The 26,519-nt window shown below is 32.2% G+C and overlaps 2 protein-coding genes across 2 annotated transcripts in view; one reads left to right on the plus strand and one right to left on the minus strand.

The window, feature by feature from the left end:
- Window positions 1-20,452, plus strand: part of LOC111631936 (transformation/transcription domain-associated protein-like) — a 169,908-nt gene extending 149,456 nt beyond the window's left edge. The window contains exons 57-63 of the mRNA XM_023376276.1: window positions 452-580; window positions 4,334-4,558; window positions 14,613-14,828; window positions 14,971-15,112; window positions 18,485-18,681; window positions 18,756-18,855; window positions 20,120-20,452. Coding sequence (XP_023232044.1) covers window positions 452-580; window positions 4,334-4,558; window positions 14,613-14,828; window positions 14,971-15,112; window positions 18,485-18,681; window positions 18,756-18,855; window positions 20,120-20,229 — 1,119 coding nt within the window. The 3' untranslated portion in view covers window positions 20,230-20,452. The remainder of the gene's footprint in view (window positions 1-451; window positions 581-4,333; window positions 4,559-14,612; window positions 14,829-14,970; window positions 15,113-18,484; window positions 18,682-18,755; window positions 18,856-20,119) is intronic.
- Window positions 20,453-21,912: 1,460 nt separating this feature from the next.
- On the minus strand, window positions 21,913-23,924 carry LOC111631937 (transmembrane protein 68-like; the record flags this gene model as incomplete). The annotated part of the gene is made up of 6 exons (XM_023376277.1): window positions 21,913-22,043; window positions 22,117-22,180; window positions 22,283-22,358; window positions 23,114-23,177; window positions 23,249-23,442; window positions 23,757-23,924. Coding segments are annotated over 6 exons (674 nt in total), but the record flags the coding sequence as incomplete, so codon positions are not given.
- Between the last annotated feature and the right edge of the window lie 2,595 nt (window positions 23,925-26,519).

Consider the following 26,519-nt stretch of genomic DNA (forward strand, 5'->3'; position numbering starts at 1 on the left):
AAACAATACAATTAAACACTTCTCTTATTCAGTAGACATTTGTATTTCAGTATTTGAAGTTCAGTCTTTGCTGTTTTTTTATTTTATAATTACATCTATAATGAACTGCTAATGGAAAGTGAAACAGAAAAAGCAATGTTTTAATGTTTGATATGTTACTTTTTAAACTATATTCAGTCAAATCTCATGCTTTCAGTATCTGCTCTGGAGATTCAGAATATACATTGGCATGGGTTATGCAAAGTTTTATTTCCATTCTAATAATTTTCTGTGAAGTAAATGCTGGTGTAGATTATACCTCCTTAGGTTATTCACACAAAATTACAGTAATATTATTATTGCCATATTGTGACAACTTAAATACATTAATATAATAATCATAATTAATCCTGATAATTGAATATTTTGGATATTCTCAGATAGATTAATATATATGCATATTTTTTTGTAGCCCTTTTCTGTTACTTTGCAACATGGTCATTATTTTCTGAGGATAGGAAGATTTATGCCAAGGGTTGAGATAGTACAGAAACATAATACTGCTGCTCGACGACTCTATATTAGAGGCCATAATGGAAAAGTAAGTTATTTATTTAAGATAATATAAAAATTAAAATTTTTAAAAATATAATTAGAATAAAATGAGGATAAAAATTATATTCATATAAAAATAAAGCAGAAATATAATTTTTGTGTATAAAACAATAAATTAAATGTACCATAAAAAACTAAATGAAGATGATTTTTATTAAAATGCATTCTCTTCATTCATAAACTGGGATCACATGATTATTCTTATTCAGATTGACTGTTTAAACTCTTGAACAGTTAAAATTGGAATTTCTCTTAAATCTTTTCTGAAAATTCTGACTTACTAATTTAAAAAATCTTTAAATGAATAACACTTTAGAAGTATGTCATGTATTTTAATGTAGGAATTATTTTATACTTTATTTTCAAATATTAAAAAAAAAAAAAAAGATTTTTAAAGAAAGAAGACCCTTTTTTTAAAAACTGTAATTATAAAATATATGCAGCTACTAGATCTAATTCTTTTCAAATAATGGATCTTTTTGTTTATTTTCATTTAATCCTTATTAGTAATATACTGCTCAAAAACTACAATTAGGAATATCGTAGTTTTAACTTGTTAATACAACAAAATAAATGTTTTTATACAAAATCAGATGTGGAAACTTTTATTACATTTATGGTGCAAGATATAAATCATTCATGCAAAAAATATTTTGTAATACAGTTCAGAAGAACCAAAACTTTAAGCCAGCTATTTACAGTATTGAATTTTATTATATATTTGACTATTTTCAAAATACAAAATTGATCAAACTATGATTAGTTAAACTGATATTAGTCAAAATTAGGTTCTTTTCTGTTAATCAGATTATTATGAATAAAAGTCAAAACATTAAGTCAATAGTAGTCAATTTCCAAGAATTCTATAATTATGATATAATAATAATTATAGAAGTTATAAAAGTTATACTTTTATAATTATATTAATTATAAAAGTACTTTTAATATATTTGATACAAAAAGTGCAGTTTATACAGATCAAGATTTTATAATCATTTGCAATTGATCTGATTATTGAACAATCATGATGTAAATCAATTAAATCACAGTTACAATCAAATGTTTACAATTATTACAGTCAAACTAGATTTACAAATTATAAAGCTGGTTTACAAAACTAAAATTGCCATTTTGTTGTTATGGAACTTGCAAATATTTTCTGTTAAAAAAAGGTAAAAAAAACCAGGCAAAAAACCAAACATGCCTTTGAAAGGGTTAAAATTCAGATTGACTATTTTTCTTGAAAATTATAAAATAATTGTTGGAAAAAATATGTAAACAATAAATCATTTTATCACAAGCAAAACAATAAAATAGAAATTGGAGAAGTCTTATGAATACTTTGTGAGTGTTTAAAATAGCTATTACAATGGTAATTTTGATTTTGAAAAACAAATTGTTAATTTATAATTTTTAGTATCAAATTTATTCATCTTAGAATATTTGTACAAAAATAAATATTATAAGGACATCATGTTCTAACAATTTTTACATATTTTCTAAGGAAAAAAAGAAACAACTGAACAAAACTAAAATGATTAACAGTAAAACTTAAAATAATAAAACATTATAAAATTAGCACTTAAAAGAAATATAAAAGAAATATTAAAATATATCTTAATATACTATTAAAGTAAATTTAATATTGCAAATTTTCTAACTTTCAAACGTTTGTATAAAAAATTCTAAAGATAATTTATATTTTCAATATAAACTTTTCTAGAATTACATACATAATTCTATGTTATATGAAGATTATAATCTTTTTTCTTGTTTTTTTTATTTATTTATTTTTATCTATTCAATAACCCTTGAATGATCTTTTTATTTATTTTATTTATTATATTACTAATTAAGGGTCCATTCCACTTGATGCTAATTTTTTTTATATATATCTGTAAATAATGGATGATAAAAATTAACTTTGAAATTATTTTGCTTTTACATATGATAAGATGAAAATTAATAGAGAAATAAAACCAAATAATATGACTACTGGATAACAAATTAGTTAAAAATCATTAGTTGTGTTATAAATGAAATAACAGATTATAACCAACAAGAGACTCCCTTCTTACTTTTTCCAGCAAACAGTTTTATAACACAAATGTTTTCAGCCTCATTTAGGGACCTGCATCAAGTTTTCAAACAAAAAAAACTAAGTAATCCCTGTTAAAATGTTCTATTGTATAGAATGTTGTAATTTGAATTACTTGGTTTTTTTCAAAAACCTGATGCAGACCCCTAAATGAGATTGAAAACATTTGTGTTATAAAATTGCTGGAAAAAGTAAGAAAGGTAGTTCTTTTGTTACTTATAAGAAAGTTCTAACTTTTGAGTAGTTTTTAACACAGAAGACTTTGTTTTGGTTTATTTTGTTTAAATCAAAATATATTAAATTAAAATCTGAAGATTTTATATAATATAAATTATTGTAATAGAATTAATTACAAATTAAAATTTGCTATTATAATAAATTCTATAATATAATTTCAAAGTTTTTCATAATATATAAATTTTACATTTTGTTTGATGTTCAAAAAGTACTTTCAACAAATTATATATATATGTATAGCAAAAATTTATTTTTTTTTAAATTTTATATCTTGTGTGTAATATTGTTGATAACATTTAACTAAATTAACTAATTAGAGTTATATCAAACAATAGCAATGATAGTGATGAAATACTTTGTTATTATGATTGTTTTTTTTAATAATTATAATAAATTATTTCAAGTAAGCAACATCAATAATTTAAAACTGAATCTTCTTAGCTGTTTTTTTCTAGACAAACTAATTTTGAATTATTCTGTAAATAATAATTAACATTGATTAAAATTACACCATAAGTTTTACAACAATAAACAATATATGCTTTTGTAAGAGCTGCTGCAAACTACAGCTTTGTGAGAGCAAAATGCTAGCAAACATGCGCTAGCACACCCAATGATGTCAAAGACCCCACCCCTTTCTTTGTGCCTGCATGGTTATCCCTTGCTAGAGCAGTGATATGAGTGTACGCTCTCTGTTGACAGAATTCAACAGACAGAGCAGTCATGCTAGCAAGAGAGAGTGGGGCATGTGCAATGTTATTTTACAGCCAAGAACTGAACAATGCACATGCCAGTTTTAAATCAGTTATGTATGTACTTGTGTTGGAACAAACCTAATATTTGGAAAATACTCGCAAATATTTTTATAAATTTATTTTGTTTCATCATAATTTCACAATTTCTACGAAAACTGGACAAATTTATAATTAATCTGAACCATGAATATAAAAACCAGCTTGTCTGGGTGAAAACCAGCCTGGTGGCAACACTAGTTGCTAATCTCCTATGATGCAGCACTTTTACATGAGCAAACATTGTGTAGATTGTGCCAAAGATCTTTGGTGCAACTGAATGTTAACAATGGTAAAGGAGTCATTGCTGTTGTAGCCTGTTTTGCATCCAAGAGAATAAAGATTCACAGAGAACTACAACTGTATGATTTGAGTATAAGGAACCTGTTGATATGCGATATTTTTAAGGCTGGCTGAAATAACTTACCTAGCAAAAATGGCTCGTAGTGTCGGGGGAAAGAAGGTGGGGCTTTGGAGCACAACCGAGCATATGCTAGCTCCTGCTTCCTGTAGTTTGCAGCAACTCTAAGACACTTCATGATTTCATATTTATTTTAGTAAAATTTTGTGTTTAAATAAAAATATGTGATTTTTTATATTTTTTTATTTATAGATTTGTCCGTATCTTGTTGTTAATGATGCATGTTTGAGTGATGCAAGACGTGAAGAGCGTGTTCTTCAGTTGCTAAGAATGCTCAACAATTATTTGGGTAAACAGAAAGAAACATCGCGTCGATTCTTAAATTTTACGGTGCCACGTGTTGTTCCTATCAGTCCACAAATGAGATTAGTTGAAGATAATCCAACATCTGTGTCACTTTTGGATATTTATAAGCAGGTATTTCATCATTTGCTTTAAAATATTATTTTCTTTCTTATTATGAATAATTTCAATTAAGATATTAATTTTTTGGAAAATGTTAAAAATTTCTTTTAATTTCATTTGCTGAGTAATGGCTAATGATTAAGTTGCATATCTGAAAAGAAGATAATCTTAATATTAATAGGTTTTCCTCATCCTATCTTGAATAAATAGTTATATTTTATAGACACTTTGCTGCACTAGAACAAGAGGGTTCTATCTGCAGAAAGTATAATTTTTCAGGAGATGATCTCAAAGTTTGACAGTAGTTATGGAGAGTGGTGATATTCAAAATATTTAACAAAGGGTTCGCTAACAGAAAATTTTTCCTTAACAATTTTTTTCCACTCAAATGGTGCATTAGCAACATTAGTGCAAAAACTGACCTTAAGATACCCCTATAAATAAAAAAGATGCATTTGCAAAATTAAGTCAGTTAAAATTTAACCTTTTTTATTCCAGAACTATATATATATATATACAGTAGAACCTCCATTATCCGGATTTTCGATTATCCGGATTGTTCAAAATAAACAAAAATTTTACAAATTTGCTGATTTGCACTTGGCGAATTACAACACTGTTTATGTACGTGATGGAATGCATAACATTTTTTGTTTCAACCACGTCTCACCCCACACAGTGGTCGTAAACTCTCAAATATATTTTGCGTTGTAATAAAAATATAACTTGACATACGTATTTATAAATAATTTATATTCAAATTACATCATTTCTATGACCAAGGGCGGCGTAAGGCATGGACAATGTGGGCCACCGCCTATGCCTCACGGTCCGAAGGGCCTCGCGCCTCGAAGGTTTATGCATTACTTAAAAGCCATGAACGCGACAAAAAAATTTTACTTGTCGTAAAACGATAAATAGTTTGTCAAATTTTTATTCATAAAAATGCAGTTTTAACTGCTTTTTATTTTATAAAATCCGTCTTCTTGCGCCACCAGAGGGCCTTTTAAACAATAGGTAGTCTGTTAGCGTTGGTCAGTAGTAGTCCAAATGCAACATGAACGTTTGTTTCTTGAAAATTTGATCACGATTTAAATACAGTATTTACTTTTAATATTACCAATATGTCATTGAAAAGAAAACGTGTTGCATTATCATTAAAAGACAAATTAAAGTATTTGTTTCGATTATCCGGATTTTTCCTTATCCGGACTACCTTCATCCCCAATTAGTCCGGATAATCGAGGTTCTACTGTATATATATATATTTATAAATAATAAAACAGTGTTCAAAATGGTTTATTTTGTACATATATTTTATTACGACACGTGTTCCGCAGCCATCTTGTATTTTCTCGCGCATGTAGGATTGTGGGATCTCTCTTATGCTGGATCTAGTTTCAAGAACTCTCTTGAGTCGAGTGTGATTGAAACGGTCGAGGGAGGTTGCACCAAGGCGAACGGGGTATAAGGCTCTACTTTAGTAGTGTTATAGAGTATAATACGTATATTTTAATATATTTTTTAAAAGAAACAAAACCACTGAGAAGTGTTACGTGTGTTTAGCAAGGTTTGGAAAACTTTGAAAATGTTAACAACGGGTTCGGCCGAACCTGTGCAAACCCGCTGAATATCACCACTGGTTATGGACAAACGTATAAACAGCAGATGAATGATTTTTTCTACATGAAATTGTAACTCGTGTGTATCAGTGATGTAGTTTGAAAGTCCTTGTCCTTAATAGTTTCACAGGAAAAAAAATAGCAACTTGGTAGATAGAACCTTATGATCCTGTAAGGTTGTATTCATTAAACTAAATCCAACAGGGACGTACTTCCATTAAATTTATTTTCTAAATATTTACAAAGTATTTGTTTTTATAATTTCTTTATAGTCCTTAGGATTTTTGCATAGTAGTTGTGTAGACAATTTATCATCACAAAATTCATATTCTAATTAAGTAGCATTGTCATCACTGTTTATTTTATTTTTTAAAGCAATTTTGTAGTATTTAATATCAGTCTGTGGTATCCACTTGAAAATGGATTTGATACCAGTCTTCTTAGCTTCAGAAATCTGTTGGTTCTTTCTGATGAAACTCTTCTTTATTGTAGAAAATTTAATTGGCTGAAATTTGCTAGTTATTGTCAATCTGTTCTATCTTTGGTGCAACTGAATGTTAACAATGGTAAAGTAGTCATTGCTGTTGTAACCTGTTTTGCATCCAAGAGAATAAAGATTCACAGAGAACTACAACTGTATGACCTGAATATAAGGAACCTGTTGATATGCAATGTTTTTAAGGCTGACTAAAAATCAATGAATTGGTTCTCCTTCATTTGAATGACTCTGTATGAATTCTACTTGTTCACTTTGAGCAAGGTTCATATAAGCATTAAAGGGTTATGGTTACCCTTTAGCAACATGAAGAGATTTTTCGATTCATGAATGGGCATTGTTTATTTCTTAAATGCAGAAATGTCCCAGAGTAGAATACCTCACAACTATGTTTTTTATCTTAGGAAAACATTGAAGTAAATCAGCCGTTGCAAAAGAACAAATTGAATTTTTTTTTTTTTTTTTGAATGAAGCTGTCACTCTACGTTATCCACTTTATAATGTTGGCATGAACATTTTCACGAGTGTAGAAAATTATTAAAGCTTTGCATGATAAATGTTAATATATTATCATTCAAATCTTATTTATTTGTCTTGTATTGGTTGTATTTTATCATCTGACAAAATTTGTTCACAATCTGTAACATATATTTCTTATTTTATCTTTGAAAAGATACTCCTTTCATGGATACTGCTAATTTTGTAAAGTAATTCTGGGAAAACTCCCACCAAATTCATCCCTTCCTGTTCATATGACAACCAATTATCAAACACTTGCACTTTGTGTCAGTAATTATCTGATGCTCTATTGATATTTAGACAGTAACTCTGCAGCATGGGAAATTTCCCTTCTCTCTGCATGGGCATGCATGGAAGACCTTTATGGAATTGGACATAATCTATTGGTTGTTGCAGATATATAAAGTATTATTAACAAAATAGTTCTAATTGTATACACATTTTAACCACTTGATTCCCGATCAATTTTTAATTACATCATAATTAAACATAAAAAATACTTAAAACTAAAAAAAAAACGAAAGAAATACATTAATTTTGAAGAAAAAGTTTCAAACTTTATTTTCCATTGACTTCCCTTTCTGCGAAATTTGACACCAATGAGTAATTGTGTTTACAGCTGGATGACCTTGAGAACAGCTGGTGTTGGATTTCCAGGGACATTCTCATAAAAGCTACAGGAGGTGAAGGGTTTATAGTAGGGTGAATACTAGCTGGGTGTATATTTTTAAATATTTTTAAAAAATTAAAATTTTAATTGCGATTTCCAACCCCCCTGATTTAATTAAACATATAATATAATAAAATATAATAATTAAAAAAATTAAAAAACTATTGGAGGTCGTTTTTGACATCAGAAACTAGCTTTAAATAACTTTACCGAAGTAAAATCTGTGCACTAGAACTTTAGAATGATGAATAAAATTTGATAAAAAAATCCCATTAAAAAACAATTAAGTGTTAATCGTGCGTCATTAAAGGTAGATTAAATTCGTGATAAAATTGTTTCGCGCGGGAAAAAATTTTGAAAGATGGGGTGCCTCCAGGTTCCACTCATAGGTATGACCTGGAGGTTGGAGGAGAAAAGTTGGTGAAATGGGAGTGAGGAAGATGAAGGATAGGGATGAAAAGGGGGAAAAATGGGGGAGACAGGTGAGAGTACATGGTGCCTGCACCACAATTATTGAAAGCATAACAATACATATCACAGATAAAGAATTGACCAAAATACATTGATGTGCACCAGACAGCGGCGAATACATAAAAATGTATATGTAAGAGCTACAACATAAATATACATAATAATTAACATGATATGTACAGTGAGATTTTGCTTACAAGAAGTGTGCAAAACAAGAGGACAAGAGGATTAACATCAATAATTAACATGAAAGTGGAGAAAATTATACAATTAAAACTGGATAATTACAATAGAACATGATAGTAAGGTAAGGGTGGAAAGAAAATAAAAAACGTACGTCAACGTCAATTATTGGCGAGTGCTAACAAAGCACACAGCAAGATAAGTCAGAGATGCTGTATGTAATAGGAAAAGCCAGTAATGCACACTGAGTAACAGTTTACAGATGGTAGTACATTGCAGGCAAAAGTAACAATAATATACCTCATGAATGCATAAGAGGTTTACAAGTGGTGTTAGACATTATACAAAATACAGAAGTGGAGATAAGTACATAACCTGTGAGTTGGTTAATAATACACTAGTATAGAAAAGTTACACAAACATAAGATTAGTGATGCATACAGAAATTTACAATGGATTACAGAAAACATTACAAACAAATATAGATGATACTGCACTGCAGTACACGAGTGTGGAGTGCACTTACAGGACACACGGGTAGCAGGAGTGCGTGAACACGATTGCACAAGAGAAAACGGTACTACTTACCCTGTTACACAATGGAAGAACAATCTGTGTATATGTAGCGATAACCAATGGAGCAGCATAACTGGTTGGAAACCTGGAACAATTGTCGGAGAAAAAGTTAGCCAGTTGATCAATCATTTCTAGCAGACTGTTGATCGCATGGTGAGTTGAGTGCTGCTATTGTTTCCAGAAACTTGATGAGATGTCAATAAACATTCAGATCTTCCATGAGTCTGCTGTTAGGGTATGGCCAGTTGTTTCTGGCATGGAGCACATGCCCCATGAGTCTGTCTCTCTCCTGTTTAAAAAGTTCACAGTCCCACAGATAATGCTGGCTGTCTTGGATTGAAGTACTGTTGCAGGGGCAGATGTCCATGTTTTTAAGATGAAACCTTTTTAAATAGCTATTGAAATTACCATGTCCAGTAATTAAATGGGTCATGGAGAAGGTTGGTTTGAAGTATTTCCATTTAAGTCTTTCGTTAACACTTGGAATAAAGTTGTGCGTTAATCTGCCTGTAGATCTGTTATCCCATTCTTCTTGCCATTGACCAAAAGTGAATTCCCAAGTCCATTGCTTGATTTTTGAAGCAGGAATTTTGTTGTAGCAAGGAGGAAGGCTGGAAGCAGTGACCTGTTTGGCCAGCTGATCAGCTGCCTCATTTCCAGGTACACCAGTGTGTCCCCGGACCCACCTAAAAGAAATCACAAGCTTGTGGCTATTGATGCTAAGATAATGATGGATTTGCAAGATATTGTCACCCTATTATGGGGACTAAAGGTGGAATGGAGGGCCGTCGTACAATCAGTGTAGATGGTGATAATTTTGTTGTGAGGGAACCATTGAGAATAGACATGATCCATCACCTTGACAATGGCCAGGATTTCTGCCTGCAGCACACTGCAGTGCGGGCCCAGTTTGAAAGCAGGATCTGTGGGTGACACCAGTTTTATGGTGGTAAAGGATGCCCCAACATCTGCTAGATTCTTTGATTCATCAGTGTAGATCAGTGTTTCTCAACCTCTAACGAATCGTCGCCCCCTTCAATAAAACTGTTACGTAGTATCGCCCCCTTCAATAAAACCGTTACGTAGTATCGCCCCTTCAATAAAACCGTTACGTAGTATCGCCCCCTTCACTACAAAATTCCAATGCCTAGGGACAAGGCTAATGCCAAATTCTTAGTGCATTGAATAGACTAGTGACTAGTATAATGTCATTTGTTTAATTATTGTACGATAAAACGAATAAAATATCTAATTATTCTTAATATAATATTTTACTATATCGCCTAGAAAATTGTTTTTCACCCCCCCAAAATATAAATTGTTACTAATCGCTCCCTGAACATGAAAAAAACGCCCACGTGGGAGTGATATCGTCTGCGTTGAGAAACACTGGTGTAGATGGAGAAGAGTCGCTGTCAACATTTTCACTTAAGTACTTGTCACCAAGAGTAGGATAATTTTCATAATAGTTGGAATCTTCCAGCTTGTGCTTGATGCCAAAGTTAGCAATGTTGCTCTTTATGTGGTCCAGAAAAACAGAGAGGATGTTATTATGACTATTGCTGCTGTTGGAAACTTTGCCATTCACTTTGTTACAGATATTCCAGTTCAATATAGCCATCCTGGCTTTAATATACACTAGAAGGAGGCCCACAATGACAAGCAGGGTCGAAGTAGGCACCGTTCTGTATGCTCTACAAATACGTAGAGCGACAATCCTCTGTGTCTTTAGGAGTTTGCATTGAATGTGCACAGTTTGGTTGGCCACTGCCCAGATAGGCGCAGCGTACAAAAGAATAGGCTCTATGGCCCCCAGGTAGATATAACATGCCGCATTATAATGTATTCCCCAGGTGTTTTTTTGTGATACTGTTCAGAGCATTAGACACCTGAACAGCTTTGGCACTCACCATGTCTATGTGTTTAGTCCATTAGAGTTGCAGCTCAAGAACAACCCCGAGATAAGTGAAGTTAGTTACTCTCGGAATCCGATACCCATCTATAAGAATCCTAGGACTTTTCTGGAGTGGTGTTTTTTCAAGAAAATAATATATGTGCACTTGTCGTAGTTGATTGGCAGATTAACACTTTTACTCCAGTTGGAAACCTTTTCAAGTAAATTATTACAGAGGACAGGCAGTTTTCCACTGTTCTTGTCTGACATGAGAATCACTCTGTTGTCTGCATACCCTTGCAAAAGCTGATCTTTTGGTCCATTGAGAATTGTTAGGAGGTCGTTATGTACAATTGCCCACAAGCTAGGGCCAGCAATTGAACCCTGTGGGCAACCTTTGGTAACACGATGGCTGTATCTAAAGTTGTTGGTGCCAGCTTGCCTGCCTCTCATTTATGAAACTACTCATCAGGTTGTATAAGTTGTGCGGCAGTTATAAACCCACAGTTGATGGAGAATTGACGGCCACCAGAGATTATCAAACGCTCCACAGAAGTCAATAGACACAAGGAGTGTGTGTTTACCTTCTTTTTTTGGCAGAAGTGATGTACTTAATAATGTTGGACACAGCAGCAGTAATGGATTTTCCAGATGTGAATCTGTGCTGGTGGAGACTTATTTCTCCTCAAATAATTTAAAATCCTATTGCTGACCAGCCTATCAAGGATTTTAAATTTTCTCATCACAGGAAGGAGGCTGATAGGCCTGAAATCCTTTGGGTGTTTAGGATTATCATTAGACCTCTTTTGAATGAATTTAACAGATGCTTTTTCCCAGTCAGCAGGGAAGTACCCAAGAGAAATGCAGCAGTTGTACAGAGTAACAAAAGTAGTAGGAATTGCATCATATGCCTCTCAGATTATCTTCCCAGTTACCTGATCAATGCCTGGAGCTTCTTTGATTTTAATGAGTTTAATAGCATGGGATACTTCATTATACGTGAATGGTCTGTCGTCCTGGTCTTTTGATGCCACATGGCAGTTGCTGCACAATTCTCTCTGGGTGTCAGTATCAAGATCGGCATCGTCAAATGGGAAGTGATAGTTGAAGAGCTCTTCCATAGTACTTGTTAGGGAGTTGATGTGAGTGCCCTTTGCCATAAGTATCATAGAGGGAATTTCCACCTTGTTTTTCCTCTTAAATGCAATATAATACAGCTTGCTCCAAGGGGTGTTGAAGCGGCTGCAATAGCTTCTCCATGCTTGGTGTCTATTACGATTTATTAAGGTTTTATAGTCATTAAATTTGGCAATGTAGTTGACCCTTTGGATTTCCCTCATGTTACCATCTTTGTCTCTGATATGTTCTATGTAGCTAATCACATCCTTTCGACAATAATCAAGTTCATTATCCCACCATGGGGCTTTTGTATTCTTTTTGTTTTTCTTACGGCTTGCCCAGTGGTAGCTATGAGTATGGTCATAGTCAGGTCAGAAACACACTGATCAATTCCATCTTCTGTCATACCAGTAATAGGAGAATCTGTGACCTAGTTGTTCTGTAGCAGGTGCTTGTAAGTGGGCCAGTGGGTACAGCTGTAGGTAGTAATATCATTGATCCTATTGATTTCAATGTTTAGTTCAATTTTAACATAACGATGATCACTGGGACTCAGTTCTTCCATAGTTGAGCAGTAATTAATCATGGGAGCCATTTAACATGGGTAGCTAATGTGACATCCACCCAGCTTTCTCCCCTTGAAGAAAAATAGGTGGGGAGAAGGCTGATGTTGCAGGATGTCAGTTGAAGAGTTGCTATCAGTTCAAGCATGCAATAGCCCCTTGGATCTTCTTTAGGACTATGCCATAGGAAGGATTTAGCATTGGGATCACCACAGATAAAGCCATGGGTGGTCGGTAATTTTGTTATTGATATTATCAAGGTCCTCTAACAAAGGCTCAATGTTTTCAAAAGGCGATCAGTAGATAGAAGAAATATAGATGACCATGTTCTGAGTGTGCACCATACCAGTTGTAATATAGCAAGTTGAGAGATGTAGCATGAACTGAGCTGAACAGTTAGGCTAGTATCTTTTATAAGGATGGCTGTTTTGATCTTATCATTAAAGCCTCTGGGAGGGATAGTAAAGTAGCCATTAAAAAGGTACGGTTCCTGGACCACAATGATGTCTGAGTGCCAGTCCTCTGCAGTTTTGATGGCCAAGGAGGAAGGGGCTTTGCCCCTTTGGAGATTGATCTGCATAATTTTAAGGTTGTTATGATTTGACTGAGTAGTAGTGTTGTGGAAATTAAAGGCCATAATTAGTTTGGCTGACCATGTTAGATTTGATTCTGTTGGTTATTGGGCATGCAGGATCAAAAGCATTGTGGTCAGTTTTCAGCTGCTTGCCTTCTGGTTGAACTTTATTAGTGGCTTTGCAGTTAGTACAACAAGGAGCCTTGTCAAGGCACCAGCAGTCAGCAAAATGGTGCTGCTGTGCACAGTGGCTACATCTAAGCTCTCCTGGACACTCACTGGTATGGTGATTGTAGTCAATTCTCTGCACAATTTATTGCATAAAATACATACTTATGTCAATATAGTTTGATAACATCACACAAAAAACAACAGAAAGGCAAACTGTCACACAGTAATAACAAGTTAATGTCCAGTATGTTCAAAAAGTTCGCCATTGTTATCAAACTGTATTGATATAAGTACGTATTTTATTCAATAAATTGTGTATTTCTTCATACCTATGGCTATTCCTTTCAAACGTTTACATAAAATGGCGTGCATCGCTTTCGGACATTTTTGGTTATATAGGTGACAGTTTATCTTATCTGTGTGAACCACATGTCGTTTCATACTAAGTAATTGATGCTCTAAAACTTTCTAATTGGAAAGTTTGCTCTATCTGTTTTCGTTTTCGATTTGCACTGCCTATCTTCCAAATTTCACTACTAGGAGCGCTGTTGTCATTTGCATTAGGTCGGGCGTAGTCACTATACTATACTGTTACCTCACTTGCATAGCTATAGCTCTCTCCGTTTGCAAGAATTTTCCAGTTAAAGGGACTTTCCTATGCATCCTGTATACACAAAACTTACGATTAAGCAGTTACAATGCTGATGCGGCAATCAAAAACAGAACTGCGGTTCACCACATCCTAACTGTCTGATTCCTACAGGACCAGCCAGTTCCAATTGTATAGAATGCAGATGGAATTAAATTGCATAAACTGGTATGGTTAATAAAATTTTAATGCCATTAATTAATACAACATGCAAGGTCATGGAGTTGCATAGCAATAATAACTTGATTTTGATCAAAAGTGCAGATAGGACCCTCCTGTTCTAGCATGACAATTTCTCTTTTGGAAACATTTTTAGTACATTTAGAGAATAATAATATCCAGAAAATTATAAAAATTTTGTAGAATTTGCTTTGTTAATTATATTAATTATACATTTGTTGTCTTTTCAGAAATTTAATTACTTTCAAGTGTATCATAAAATTAGTAATTTTTTATTTAAATAACATTATATTTATATGTAATTAATAATTAATTAAGTTTTATATAAATAATTGATAATAGTAATTTTAATATTCATATGACGATTAAAACTTTCTAGAGATGTGCAAAGCGGGGTATTGAACATGATGCTCCTATTGCTCGCTATTATGAAAGATTGGCTACAGTACAAGCAAGAGGTTCTCAGGCTAGTCATCAAGTACTAAGAGACATTCTGAAAGATGTACAAAGTATTATGGTTCCTAGAGATATGATGCGTGAATGGGCATCTCACACTTATACAGGTGCTACTAATTATTGGACATTCCGGAAACAGGTAATAAAACTTGATAATTGCTATAAAAATAATTACTTTAATATCTGTAATATTTAACTACTAAACCAGATTCAAAAATTATAATAGTTTATATAATTCTATAGAATTATGTATTAATGCGTGTATAAATTTTTTTTTCTAGTTTACATTGCAACTGTCTCTAGCAGGATTTGCAGAATTTGTGCTTCATTTGACTCGTCTGAATCCAGACATGATGTACATTCATCAAGATTCTGGTCTCATGAATATCTCATATTTTAAATTTGATGTGGATGATGGAACTGGTAATTATTTAAAAATTAAATATATAATGGAGTCTTGAAAATTCAAGTTTATTGTGAATGAGACCACTTCAAATTATCAAAAACTTGAAGTATACAGAATATACATCAATTGAAAACAGTAATAAGTAAAACAAAAGTTTAAATAATGTGTTTACTATTTATAAACACAGATAAGGAGTGCTATGAAATAATGTTTGGAGTGGCCTCCAAACACTGAGTTAACGTTGGGTTGGGGACAGAGCCTCTCTTATTCAGCTTTAGACTAGTTACAAATTTTATCCTGAGAATATATGCCAAAATAAAGACCCATATGTATATGTATATCACTGGCCAAATGACCGAGTTAGTTATAGCATCACTCTACTGTTCTTGGGATTTTGGATTAAGTCCAGGCAGTCAGAAAAATTGTAGGGATTTTCTTGCAATGAGTTAATACATGGTGTGTTCAAAAAGTATCGGACCTTTGGTCGGCAAAAATAAATTTATTGACTTTGAGGTACAAAACCCTAATCCCCTTCAAAGTAGTCTCCTTGGTAATGTATACACTTCTCCCAGCGTTTTTGCCATTGCTGGGAACACTGTTAGAACGCATCTTTTGGAATGGCCATCAACCGGTCCGTCAGATTCCGCACGATGTCTTCTCTTGACTAAATTCGGGTTCCTTTTAGCAGCATTTTCAGCTTGGGAAATAGCCAAAGGTCACACAGAGCCATGTGGGGAGAGTACGGAGCGTGACGAACCACAGGAGTGTAGTGTTTGGCGACGAAAGCCCGAATCAGATGCGTAGAATGGGCGGATGCGTTATCACAATGGAGCTGCCAAGTTTTGATCGACCACAGATCCGTCGTTTGCGTCGCACTGTATCGGAAAGACAACGAAGGACCTCCTGGTAGTACTCCTTTGTGATGGTTTGGCCTTGTGGTGTGTACTCACGACACACCACCCCACGAGAGTCGAAAAAACTGTCAACATGATCTTTGATATTGCTGTGGACCTGCCGCGCTTTTTTTGGCCTCGAGGATCGTCCCCGAAAGCCTGCTGAATCTTGCAAATGGTTTACGCTTGGGTATCACCAAGGTTTTTGGCAAAATTTGATGTAATATCGTTGCTCACGTTGTTCAGTCATTTTCCAGCTTAGTGAAATCCGACGAGAGCGCACTACATGACCTCACTCATAGGCCGATTGCCAACGACTGACGCTTTCTGCAGGCAGGAAAAAATTCAGGGCTGTGCATGACTGTCCCCTCCACAACTCCACCAAAGGAGGCCTCTTGCGCATCATTGGTTTATGTGGAAAAAAAAGGTCCGATACTTTTTGAACAGACCTCGTATAATTTTAAAAATGAACATATCCAAGGGACACTTATCAGAACCCTCTTCAGCAATCAGTTACTTTAAAATAAATATAATAATGCATATTGCATAACCTGAATTAGTTGAGATTAGATAACTAAAGTAATTCTAGTGTAATTGAGTAATATTCTATGAAAAATTACAGGAGGGGGCATACGTCTGGTCATTCTGAATATGCCTTCAGCAGCACGCATAGTCTCAAAATTTAATATAAGTATTAGTCCAATGTGGATGCCATTATAGTGGCCTACAGCCCAAATTGTGATATGTTATTTTCAAATTAGAAGTTTAAAATTGCACATTGTGACAGGCCAAATGTCAGTTTGCATGGGCTGTTCCACTGCAGTCTGTATCTACATAAGGACAGTCTTTTAAAATTTCAAGTAATATATAGTTCATGACAAATGTGTGAGAAGCCGGGGATTAGAGAGCAAATCTCTCAACCCCTTTGATTGGCATTGAGTTGGTAAAACCTGCTCATGTTGTTACTGGATGGCTAGATGGGCTATAAGTAGAGTGGGGAGGTCACAGATAAGTTGATGAGGTGTCTGGTTTGAACAATTGGAGTCAATGCCAGTTTAACTAAACAATATCTTTAATAGGAAAATAAAGCAATTTACAATAACCAGCTACAATTACAAATATATGTATGACATATAGCACACACATCCCTATACAATCCAATATCTATGGGATATATACAACCTCTAAACTAAAGATCTAAGTCGAGAGAGAGAGAGAGTTTACATTTATTTGGTCCAATAGAGGTATTCTACTTAATGTCCCTGCTTTAGGCATCCGGCGATGGTTTCAGAGAGACATTTGGAGAAATGAGTTGTTCTGGAGAATGGCTGGATGGGAGTCTTGGGCCACCTGCTTCTTTGGTGGAGTCTGCCCCGATGATCGAGTTTGAGCCCTTTTTATTCTTCCGAAGCATGGAGTCAAGTCAGATTACTTTTATTTAACCTGTCCTGTGTTGTTCCTGAAAATATTCAGGTTGACCTCATTGACCTGCATGGGCAATCCCGAATATTTTCGTGTTTACATCGGAACGTTTTTGATACTAGATGTTGCTATGCGTCACAATTTTTATATTAAAATGAACTTTTAAAATATAATTTTTTGTGTTTCTATATTATTCAATATATTTTTATTTTGTTTGTGAAACATAAAAAAATAATTTTTTATGATACAGTAAACACGATTGTTATTTTAAAAAAAAATTTTAGGCTTAACATCGATGAAAATTCAACATGGCGTCACAGACAACAAATAAAAATTTCAACATCGAATAGGTTAATGTGGTCTAAGTTTGAGATGTGTCACTGATACAGGCCATAAATAAGGCTTCGATGACCTGGCCAGATTGTTGATACTTTTTGCCAGGTGCTCTGACTCTTTTTTACCATATAAGGCAACAAATTCGAAGTTCTTAGACATCACTATCGATTTCACTCTTCTTACCTCATAATTTAACTGATTTTGACATCTCTCCTCATTAATAACCATATGTTTAGCTTCTCTCTACACTTATCCAAAACATTGTTAAAATTGTCAATTTGTATGGTTATTTGATTGCCTTATCTATTGGTCAGAAAGGCCAGGTGGTGGAAAAAAGTGTGTTTTATCCAATTCTCAAATTTAACTGCATATTAATGTTTTCCCTTTAATTAAACTAATGAATTGCTCCAGAATCTCACAAATGCAATCTAACTGTTTATATGGACCATACATATTAGAATGAGACTTTTTAAAAATTTAATATGTGATAGACAGATTAATAAATAAAATTGCACTATTTTTCTCAAGTGAAATATACTAGCCCATCAGAAAATTGGGAATTTTTCAGTGGGCCAGTTTACCACTAGTGATAAAATACCTTGTTAGAAATAATGATTAAAAAACTTAACAAATTTAGCAATCATTTAATATTTCAATAAAATAAATCTTTGACAAAGTGTGATTTTTATTCATTAGACATAATAATTTAGTTTTTAAATTCTTCTGTTTATTTCTTAGGTGAACTGGATGCCAATCGACCTGTTCCTTTCCGTTTGACTCCAAATATATCAGAATTTATCACACCCATTGGTGTTGGTGGCCCTATGACTGCAGCAATGATTGCCACAGCTCGATGTTTGGTTCAGCCTAATTTTAGAGTTCAGGCATTACTGAGAGCAATTTTGATTGATGAAATTCTGGCTTGGTATAAAAAGGTAAAAATAATTAATTAATGATGCATCTTGAAGTAAATTATGATTATGAAATAAATAACAAAATGTCTTATTAGCGACAAGATGAATCACCCTGTACTGCTCAAGGTGACACAGAAGGGGAGTTGATTACTATGGTTACAAAAGCTGTGGTTGCCATTATGGGAAGGTTACACAGTAAGTAAAATTGCTATTTTAAATAAAATATGATTAATAATAATTAATATAAAAAAAATACTGAAATGTTCTAATTATAAATCTTCAAAATTTAAATACAAAATTTTTTACGAGTATCCATTTTGATATTCAATATCTCAGATAATTTCAGTTATACATGACTCCTAACATTTCATACCCAAAGACAAAAAAGAAAAAAAACCAGTTTTTTTGGACTTTAAAAAACTTATGATTTAAATAAAGATGAACTGTTGACTATGAGAATATTAGATATATATATATTATAATAGTTAATTGATTTTAAGTGTTGACTTAATGTGTGGGCATGAGTTACATTCAATAGAACACTCATAAACAACAATTTATACAATGTAAAAGTAATCAAAATTCCAAAAGCTTTCCCTTACTTAGGTTGATAATTACATGTTTAATTTTTTAAACATGTAATTATCAACCTAAAAAAAGTATAAAACAACTGACTGATTGATAAATTAGGTGAAGTCAAATAAACTTGATTTTTTAAAGAAATTTTTCTTACAGTACATAAACTGAATGCTAGTTGCATAAAAGTAGAAATGTAAATAATTCATAGATATCTAACTATAGCAAAGAAAAAAGCAGTGAATGATATGTATATGCAAAGTTAAAAAATTACACATGAAGTTAATTTCTAAAATTAATTATAATGTTTACATTTATAATAAGGCATATCATTTGGTGGATTGCATGTAGGATTATTTCATGTTCATTTCATTAGCATTATTTTGTTGTTGTTGTGACTTTAATGTAATCATCAAAATTTTTTATTTTATATATGGTATCTCAGCATGCTATTTTACTTTTGTTTTGTTTGAAATATAATTGTGTATTATTAAAAACTTATAATGAAATATTAATTTTGTCAGAATTAAGTACATTATAAAAAATGATAGGTCAATATGCTTTTACAAAAAGTGTAAGGTATAGAAGAACTTTTTAAAGTGATCGTCCTTTTGTAAAAAGTTTGAAACTATTGACTTAGCTTGAATGCGTGTATTTCTCTCTTGCTTATCAATATTCCACCATAAAGTAGAATGAACAGAATATTTGCAAGCTTTTTTTGGTTATTGATTCTTATTAATTTATCAGATAATGCTTTTGTCTATGATAAATGTTTAGAAGAATTGCTTTACCTCAACTGAACTTAAATCTTTTAAAATTTTAATTTTATTTATATAACATTACAAAATAAAATGGATTAAAAATTCTCATTTTTCCCATTTAGATTTAGCAACATTTGATGGGGCTGACAGTAAAGTGAGTACTCTAGTTGCAGCAGCAAATAGCCATGACAACTTGTGCAGAATGGATCCAGCATGGCATCCTTGGCTATGAGTAGTTTTTTTGTAATCTTGTAAAATATTCATCTCAGATAACATCAACCTTTTTTTTAATTTAAACATTTAAAAAAATAATAAAATCATTTCCATTCCCATATTTAAGATTCAGAAGTCTTCATATTGTAAATGTATAAATGAAACAAGCCAAGTAACATTTGTAGAATTTAATATAACATGTACAAAAATTTTGCATATTTGCATACTTTTGTGAATGTAAAAACAATAATAAAGTATCAGTTTGTATTAGATGCTATAATCTTGTTTGTTGAATTAAAACAAAAAACTTCACTAAATTCTAAATTTAGAAATATTTTCATGACAAATTTAAATTGATTTGTTCATTGAAAACAAATACTATTTTTATGCAATGAATTCTTGTACTGAATCATGCTTTTGATTTGCTTTATCCAATAAAATATACTGGATCATATATAATCCATACTCATTTTTATACAAAATCAGAGAAACTTTTAAAAAAGTGCAAAAGTAATGTATTTGATACATAGATGGATGAAATTGTTATTTAATCTCAATTATTCATTTTCAGCAAGAAACATTTGTCAATTTACACAAAATTTTAAATATTTTAATTCATTTTTTTTCTATATGAAAGTGTAAGTATATTTTTTAGTTTCTTGTTAATTGTTTTCACCACAAAATGTGTACATTAATTGATGTTTACAGTTATATTTTCTATTGGAATATTCATTTTTCTGAGTTTAAACTTATTCGTGTTGTGGAAAATCAAAATGTGATTCAAGAGAATTATTTAACAAATATTTAAAATATCCATAAAAATTTTTCATTGGCAAATTATATTTGAAATTTCCATTTTAATTACACTAAATTGTTATATAATGTTAGCAGTTGAGATTTTAATTGACTTTATTTCTCAAATATCACAATCACAAAAGAATTACAACAATCAATATACAGTATTGCGCAAATTAATTACTTATATTTTTTGTCTTGTTTCTATTACTTATTTATTTTTCTTTCCATTAATTTGCACAGTATTGTTCATATATAAAAGAGAATGAAGAATAATTAAATTACTGTTTAAGGATTTGTATTTTGCTAATGTGTTTTAGATCTTTTTGTATGGAAAATTAATATAACAAAAACATTTCTTGTAACTTTTTCTGATAATCTTTAAGTGAATGTACGGATAGAAAATATTTGATTTAGAAATTTAATTCAGATGGTGATAAAATTAAGACATAAAAAACAAGTAGTGGTGATGGCCAAAATTGTTAAAGTGCTTTGCTGCTCTGGGGAATTTGGGATTGAATCTGGATGAGTCAAAAAACTCCAGGAATGTTTTAGTGGTCTGTCTAGATCTGGATATGTCATCTTTTGTCCCTCACAACCCTGCTATCTTGTGGGCTTGGCCAAACCCATAATGGGCTTTCTAAAAAGACCTCTTAGTGCCCATAGGATGGAAAGAGTTAAAATAAGAAGAAGGAGTAATAATAATTAATTTTTTCAATGTTCAAAAAAAGCATAATGACTTTCAGCTGATTTTTTATTGGAAATAATTAATTAATAATTAAAAAATAGAATTGTTTGTTACTATTAAAAAAGTGTGTTTATATGCCAAAATAATGATTAATTCACTCGTTTAAAAAATTAAGTACATTTTTAATATCAAAATGAATATTTTTATAACATGAGTAAATATTAAAAAGAAAACAAATTGATCTAATATATTTTTTTGCAAAGATGAGGAAATCTTTCCAATAGAGCTCTAGTGACATTTCCAGGTACTCGTTGATGTTGGGCAATGAGTTGTTTAACTGCTTTTGACGTCTATAAATTAAAAATGTACAAAATAAAAAATTCAATTGAATGTAATCAAAACATTACAGTAATAATAATTTACCTTTTCTGCCAGTTGTTCGGCTGACATTTTTGGATCGTAAGGAATGGGTTTTCCAATTACTGTTCTAATATAAAATATGCTTAATAAGCATTTAATCAATAAACTTAAATTTTGTTCCAATTCTTTAAAATTAAAATCAGATTCAACATAAAATTAAGCAGCTTACTTCAGTTTTACAGGGAAATTTCCATAAATAGGTACAATTGGTATTCTGGTTGCTTCATACCACTTTCTAAACCAATCTATGGAAAGATCTTTTTATTAATAAGTGATGTACGCAAATTTTCAGTAGGAACATAGGAATTTTAATAATAGATTTGACTTATAGGAATCATCGAATCAGATAAATGATCTTCCTATTTATTAGGATTTTAATTTTTATATATATATATGCTATAACTGAAATGCTGATGTAAATAATTGATAGATGTGATGGAAGATAATCAGACTGATTTTTTTACTTATGTATTGAAATTATATGATGTAAATATAATGAAATTAGTGTTTCTTCTAAGTATCAATATTTACCTACAGTAACTTAGGTCTTGGTTGAAATTAATAATGTATTTCTGGAAAGAAAATGAAATAAGTGGAAAATAAATTATTGAAATAGGTGAATGTAATGTGGCATTGAAGATTTATTATAATAAAAGTAACAGAAGAAACTATTAAAAGTTACCGTGTTATGGATGTGGTAAAGCCAAAAATAAGCAATTTTTGGAACAGGTTTTATTATACAACATACAACTCTTACTATCACATGATTTCAAAATAAGCTTCAACTGTAGCTATACACTTTTGTCTGCTTCCATGCTACTAGTCAAAAAAACAGCTTTCAGATTGTTTTGTGATATCTTTAGGGACTAAATAAATAAGCACGTTTGTACTAAATAACAAATTTATTTTTATATGTTTGTGAATAGTTATTACTAATCTTATAAGTCATTAAAATGCAATCGATAATTTAATGTATTAAAAGATTTTAAAAAATCCTTACGTTTTCCTATAGATAAAGGGCAGAATATTTCACGAATATTAGTTGTGAAAACCGGAATTATTGGCTACATAAAAAAATAGTAATAATTAATTACAAGTGTTCTGAAAAAATGTACCAAATAAAAAATCTACTCACCGCTTTTCCTTTTATTGCGACTTTTGCAAAACCTAATCTCTTTCCCCACAAAAGCTGGTAAGAACTATCTGCAAATTGTGCTTCTCTCATTCCTCCTGGAGCTATGGCTAATAAATCACCATTGTGGAGACAACTGACGCATTCTTCAACCGTACCAATATGAATTCTCAAAGATTCGATAAAAGAATTGAAGACTGGAAATATATTTGTTTGAATGTTCAATACCAAAATGAAGCTATTATTATTATTCATCGAAAGTTCTAGTCGTCCTGGTTCACGATTTTATGAACAGGATGATTAGTAAGAAACGGAACATTTTCTTAAGAGGAAAATTATAAGCACAGTTCTAAAGTAAATTTTCTGATAAACATCCATCTTTGCCAACGTGACAAAATAAAATTCACGCTGAACGTAAATTCGAAATTTTTTCATTTACACTTTAAAATTTCATTTAAAAATTTTCCTTAATTACATTTATAAAATAAACCAGAAAGGATTTATTCAATACCTGGTAATTGAAAGACGAATTTATCTCCAATAGAATATACCAATCGGTTTAGTGTTAAGTAGATGGTAGAATGGGTGGAGTACCAATCCACAGGTAAAGCACCATGATAATACACGATTACACCCGGCCCTTCTTTTGGTATGTTTTCCAATCCTATGATTTCGTGCCCTGTAAATTATAAAATTCTATTATTCATAATATACAAAAAGAAAATTTTAGAGTAGAGTAAAACATTATAGATTCTCTCTTAATTTCTGAATAACTTAACAACAAATTATTTATCACATTCATTGTTTACATATATTTTATTTACAAATGATTATTTACAAATGATCAAACATAAGCAACCAAATATTTTTACTTGTTTGCTGAAATATTTTGTTTCAGATAAGCGGCATCTAGCATAAATCAAGTAATTTTAAGACAGTTGCGATGGCATTCTTTTGACTGGGGGAGAAATAAAGGAGCCATGTTTTTTCAGAATTCAAATCTTCGTTTATCGTGGTCGTTTGAATTTAAATTTTTTTTATTAGATTTCATTTAGCGTAGAGCCAGTTACTTTAATTTTGAACAAGAATGGTATGTTTCTGTGTGCATATTATTATTGTTCTGCAATTATTCCATAATTTTATTGGTAATATTTATGCTTCTTACAATCTGTTCTTACGCTAAAAACGATTGAAGGAATAATATGAATAGGACTAAATGTCATCATTATTTCTATAGTATTTAAGTCTATCTGTTGGGAGCAAATATAGCTAAATTAGCTTAGGAATAAAACAAATCTAGGAATAAATAAGTCTAGGAATAAAAGAGGCCATCGTATGGCCTCTTTTATTCCTAGACTTATTACACCGTCCTAAACACAAGATCAGCCTTAGAACATCAATTTATTTTCCAAAAAAAAGAATGCATTTCGGACCTACAATCCCCTTATCAGCTTCTTTACCAATCTTCATAAAATTGTACATTTCCAGTCTGAAAATGTGTCAATGAAATCTCAACGTTTGATAAAGTTATCGGTTACAGATCCAGCCATTAGGTATTTAATTATGTTGAAACGATGTCTAGAGCAATACGATTAAAACAGTAAAACATTACACAGCATTATAAGCCAGCAACAGTTATAAGTATGAATAAAAGACACTGTTAAAGTACAGTGTATCATTTATTTTACGAAACCGTTCATTAACAACGCTACAACCAAATAAGTTTTATTTGGGTGTAGCGTTGTTAATGAACGGCAATGTAATGGTTATATAAGTAAGTTGTTACAAAAAGAAAGCAAAAGGGTTATTTATTGTAGAGAAACTACAAATGAAAAGAAGGTTCTAGTATTCAGTGTATTCATGCTAGATGGGCCTAATAATGTGATACGAACGGGCATGGAGGCATACAAGTGCTGTAAGGTATCCTGCAGCATCTCGTCCACAGTTGCTGCAAGCGATCCTCTAGTTTGGTCAAATTCCTAGACTGTCCAACTTAGCATCCAAGGTGATCCCAGATATGCTCCTGTCATGACAGGCAACACCTGGTTGCAAGATGTCACTAACATACTGCTGGGCTGTCATGATCTCTTGAATCACTACAACAGGTGACCAGGCTGTCGTAGGTGATGGCATCACAGACTATTACACTAGCTGTGGGGGCGGTGTGCTGCTCCAAAGCCGTAGACAGGATTGAGACGTTTACCACGGGCATCCAGACACTAACACGGCCGTCGTCAGTGCCCAAACTGAATCTAGATTCGTCACTGTAGATTACTCGGTTCCATTCTGTTGTGGTTCAATCCCATCGGGAGCGACATCATTCCAAACGGAGGCGACGGTGGGTGGCAGTCAATAGCAACATATGTAATGGCTGCTACAATACCAAATGTTCCTCACTCAGGCGTCTTGAAATGGTAAGGGCAGACACAGAAGCCTGTAATGATGGCGCCAGCTGTGTCTGGATGGTGGACAACGACACAGAGCTTGTGGTCTGCCAAAGGCGTCCTGAACCTGGGTGCCATGTGCGGGAGCTCTCTCTCATCCATTGATCACAGTGTTGTCAGAACGATTGGTGGGTTATTAGACGAGATGACCATCCAGATTCTCTCAATCCAATGATCCATCCTCCCCTTCTCAAACAAGGTTCGTTGTTCATATGGTTTTCGATTGTATTTACGTCACAATGTCCTTCTGCAACAGGTAAATTACAGACCAGAATGCATTTGCACATTTTTTTATAGGCCAACGGGGACGCACTTTAATGGTTTCTGCTGGCATTACGCAACGAGCCACCATGCTGTAATTCTAATCACTTCCATATATGCTTGAGACTGCATGCCAAGTTTCCAACGATACGACAACTCCTTGGTGCGCTAATTTTTATGGCAATAAGTGTATTTTCTGTTTTTAACATTATATTTCATTTTGGCATTAAAAAATATAGCTAACTCTGTCATGTCCTTAAGATATGATAAGCATATATAAACAATAATTCAAATATAGCTTTGTGGCAAAAAATGTGATGTTTATGTTATTTAGACACAATCTAAAATATATTTTTCAATTCTTTTAGTTTCGAAAAAAACTTTTTATCGTCAAATTAGAAATTATTCACACACTTTTTTCCCTCTAAATCTTAAAACTAAACTCAATCTTCGGTGGATCTGAACTCACTAGTTATTTTTCAAATGGACAACTTAATCAATGTAAAAATTCGAAAACTGAATCTAAGGATGTAAAAAAACAACACCAACTTGTTATTAAAATAAGAAAT

The sequence above is a fragment of the Centruroides sculpturatus genome, unplaced genomic scaffold, assembly GCF_000671375.1.
Source record: "Centruroides sculpturatus isolate CEXI.00-Female unplaced genomic scaffold, Cexi_2.0 scaffold666, whole genome shotgun sequence".
Lineage (NCBI taxonomy): Eukaryota > Metazoa > Arthropoda > Arachnida > Scorpiones > Buthidae > Centruroides > Centruroides sculpturatus.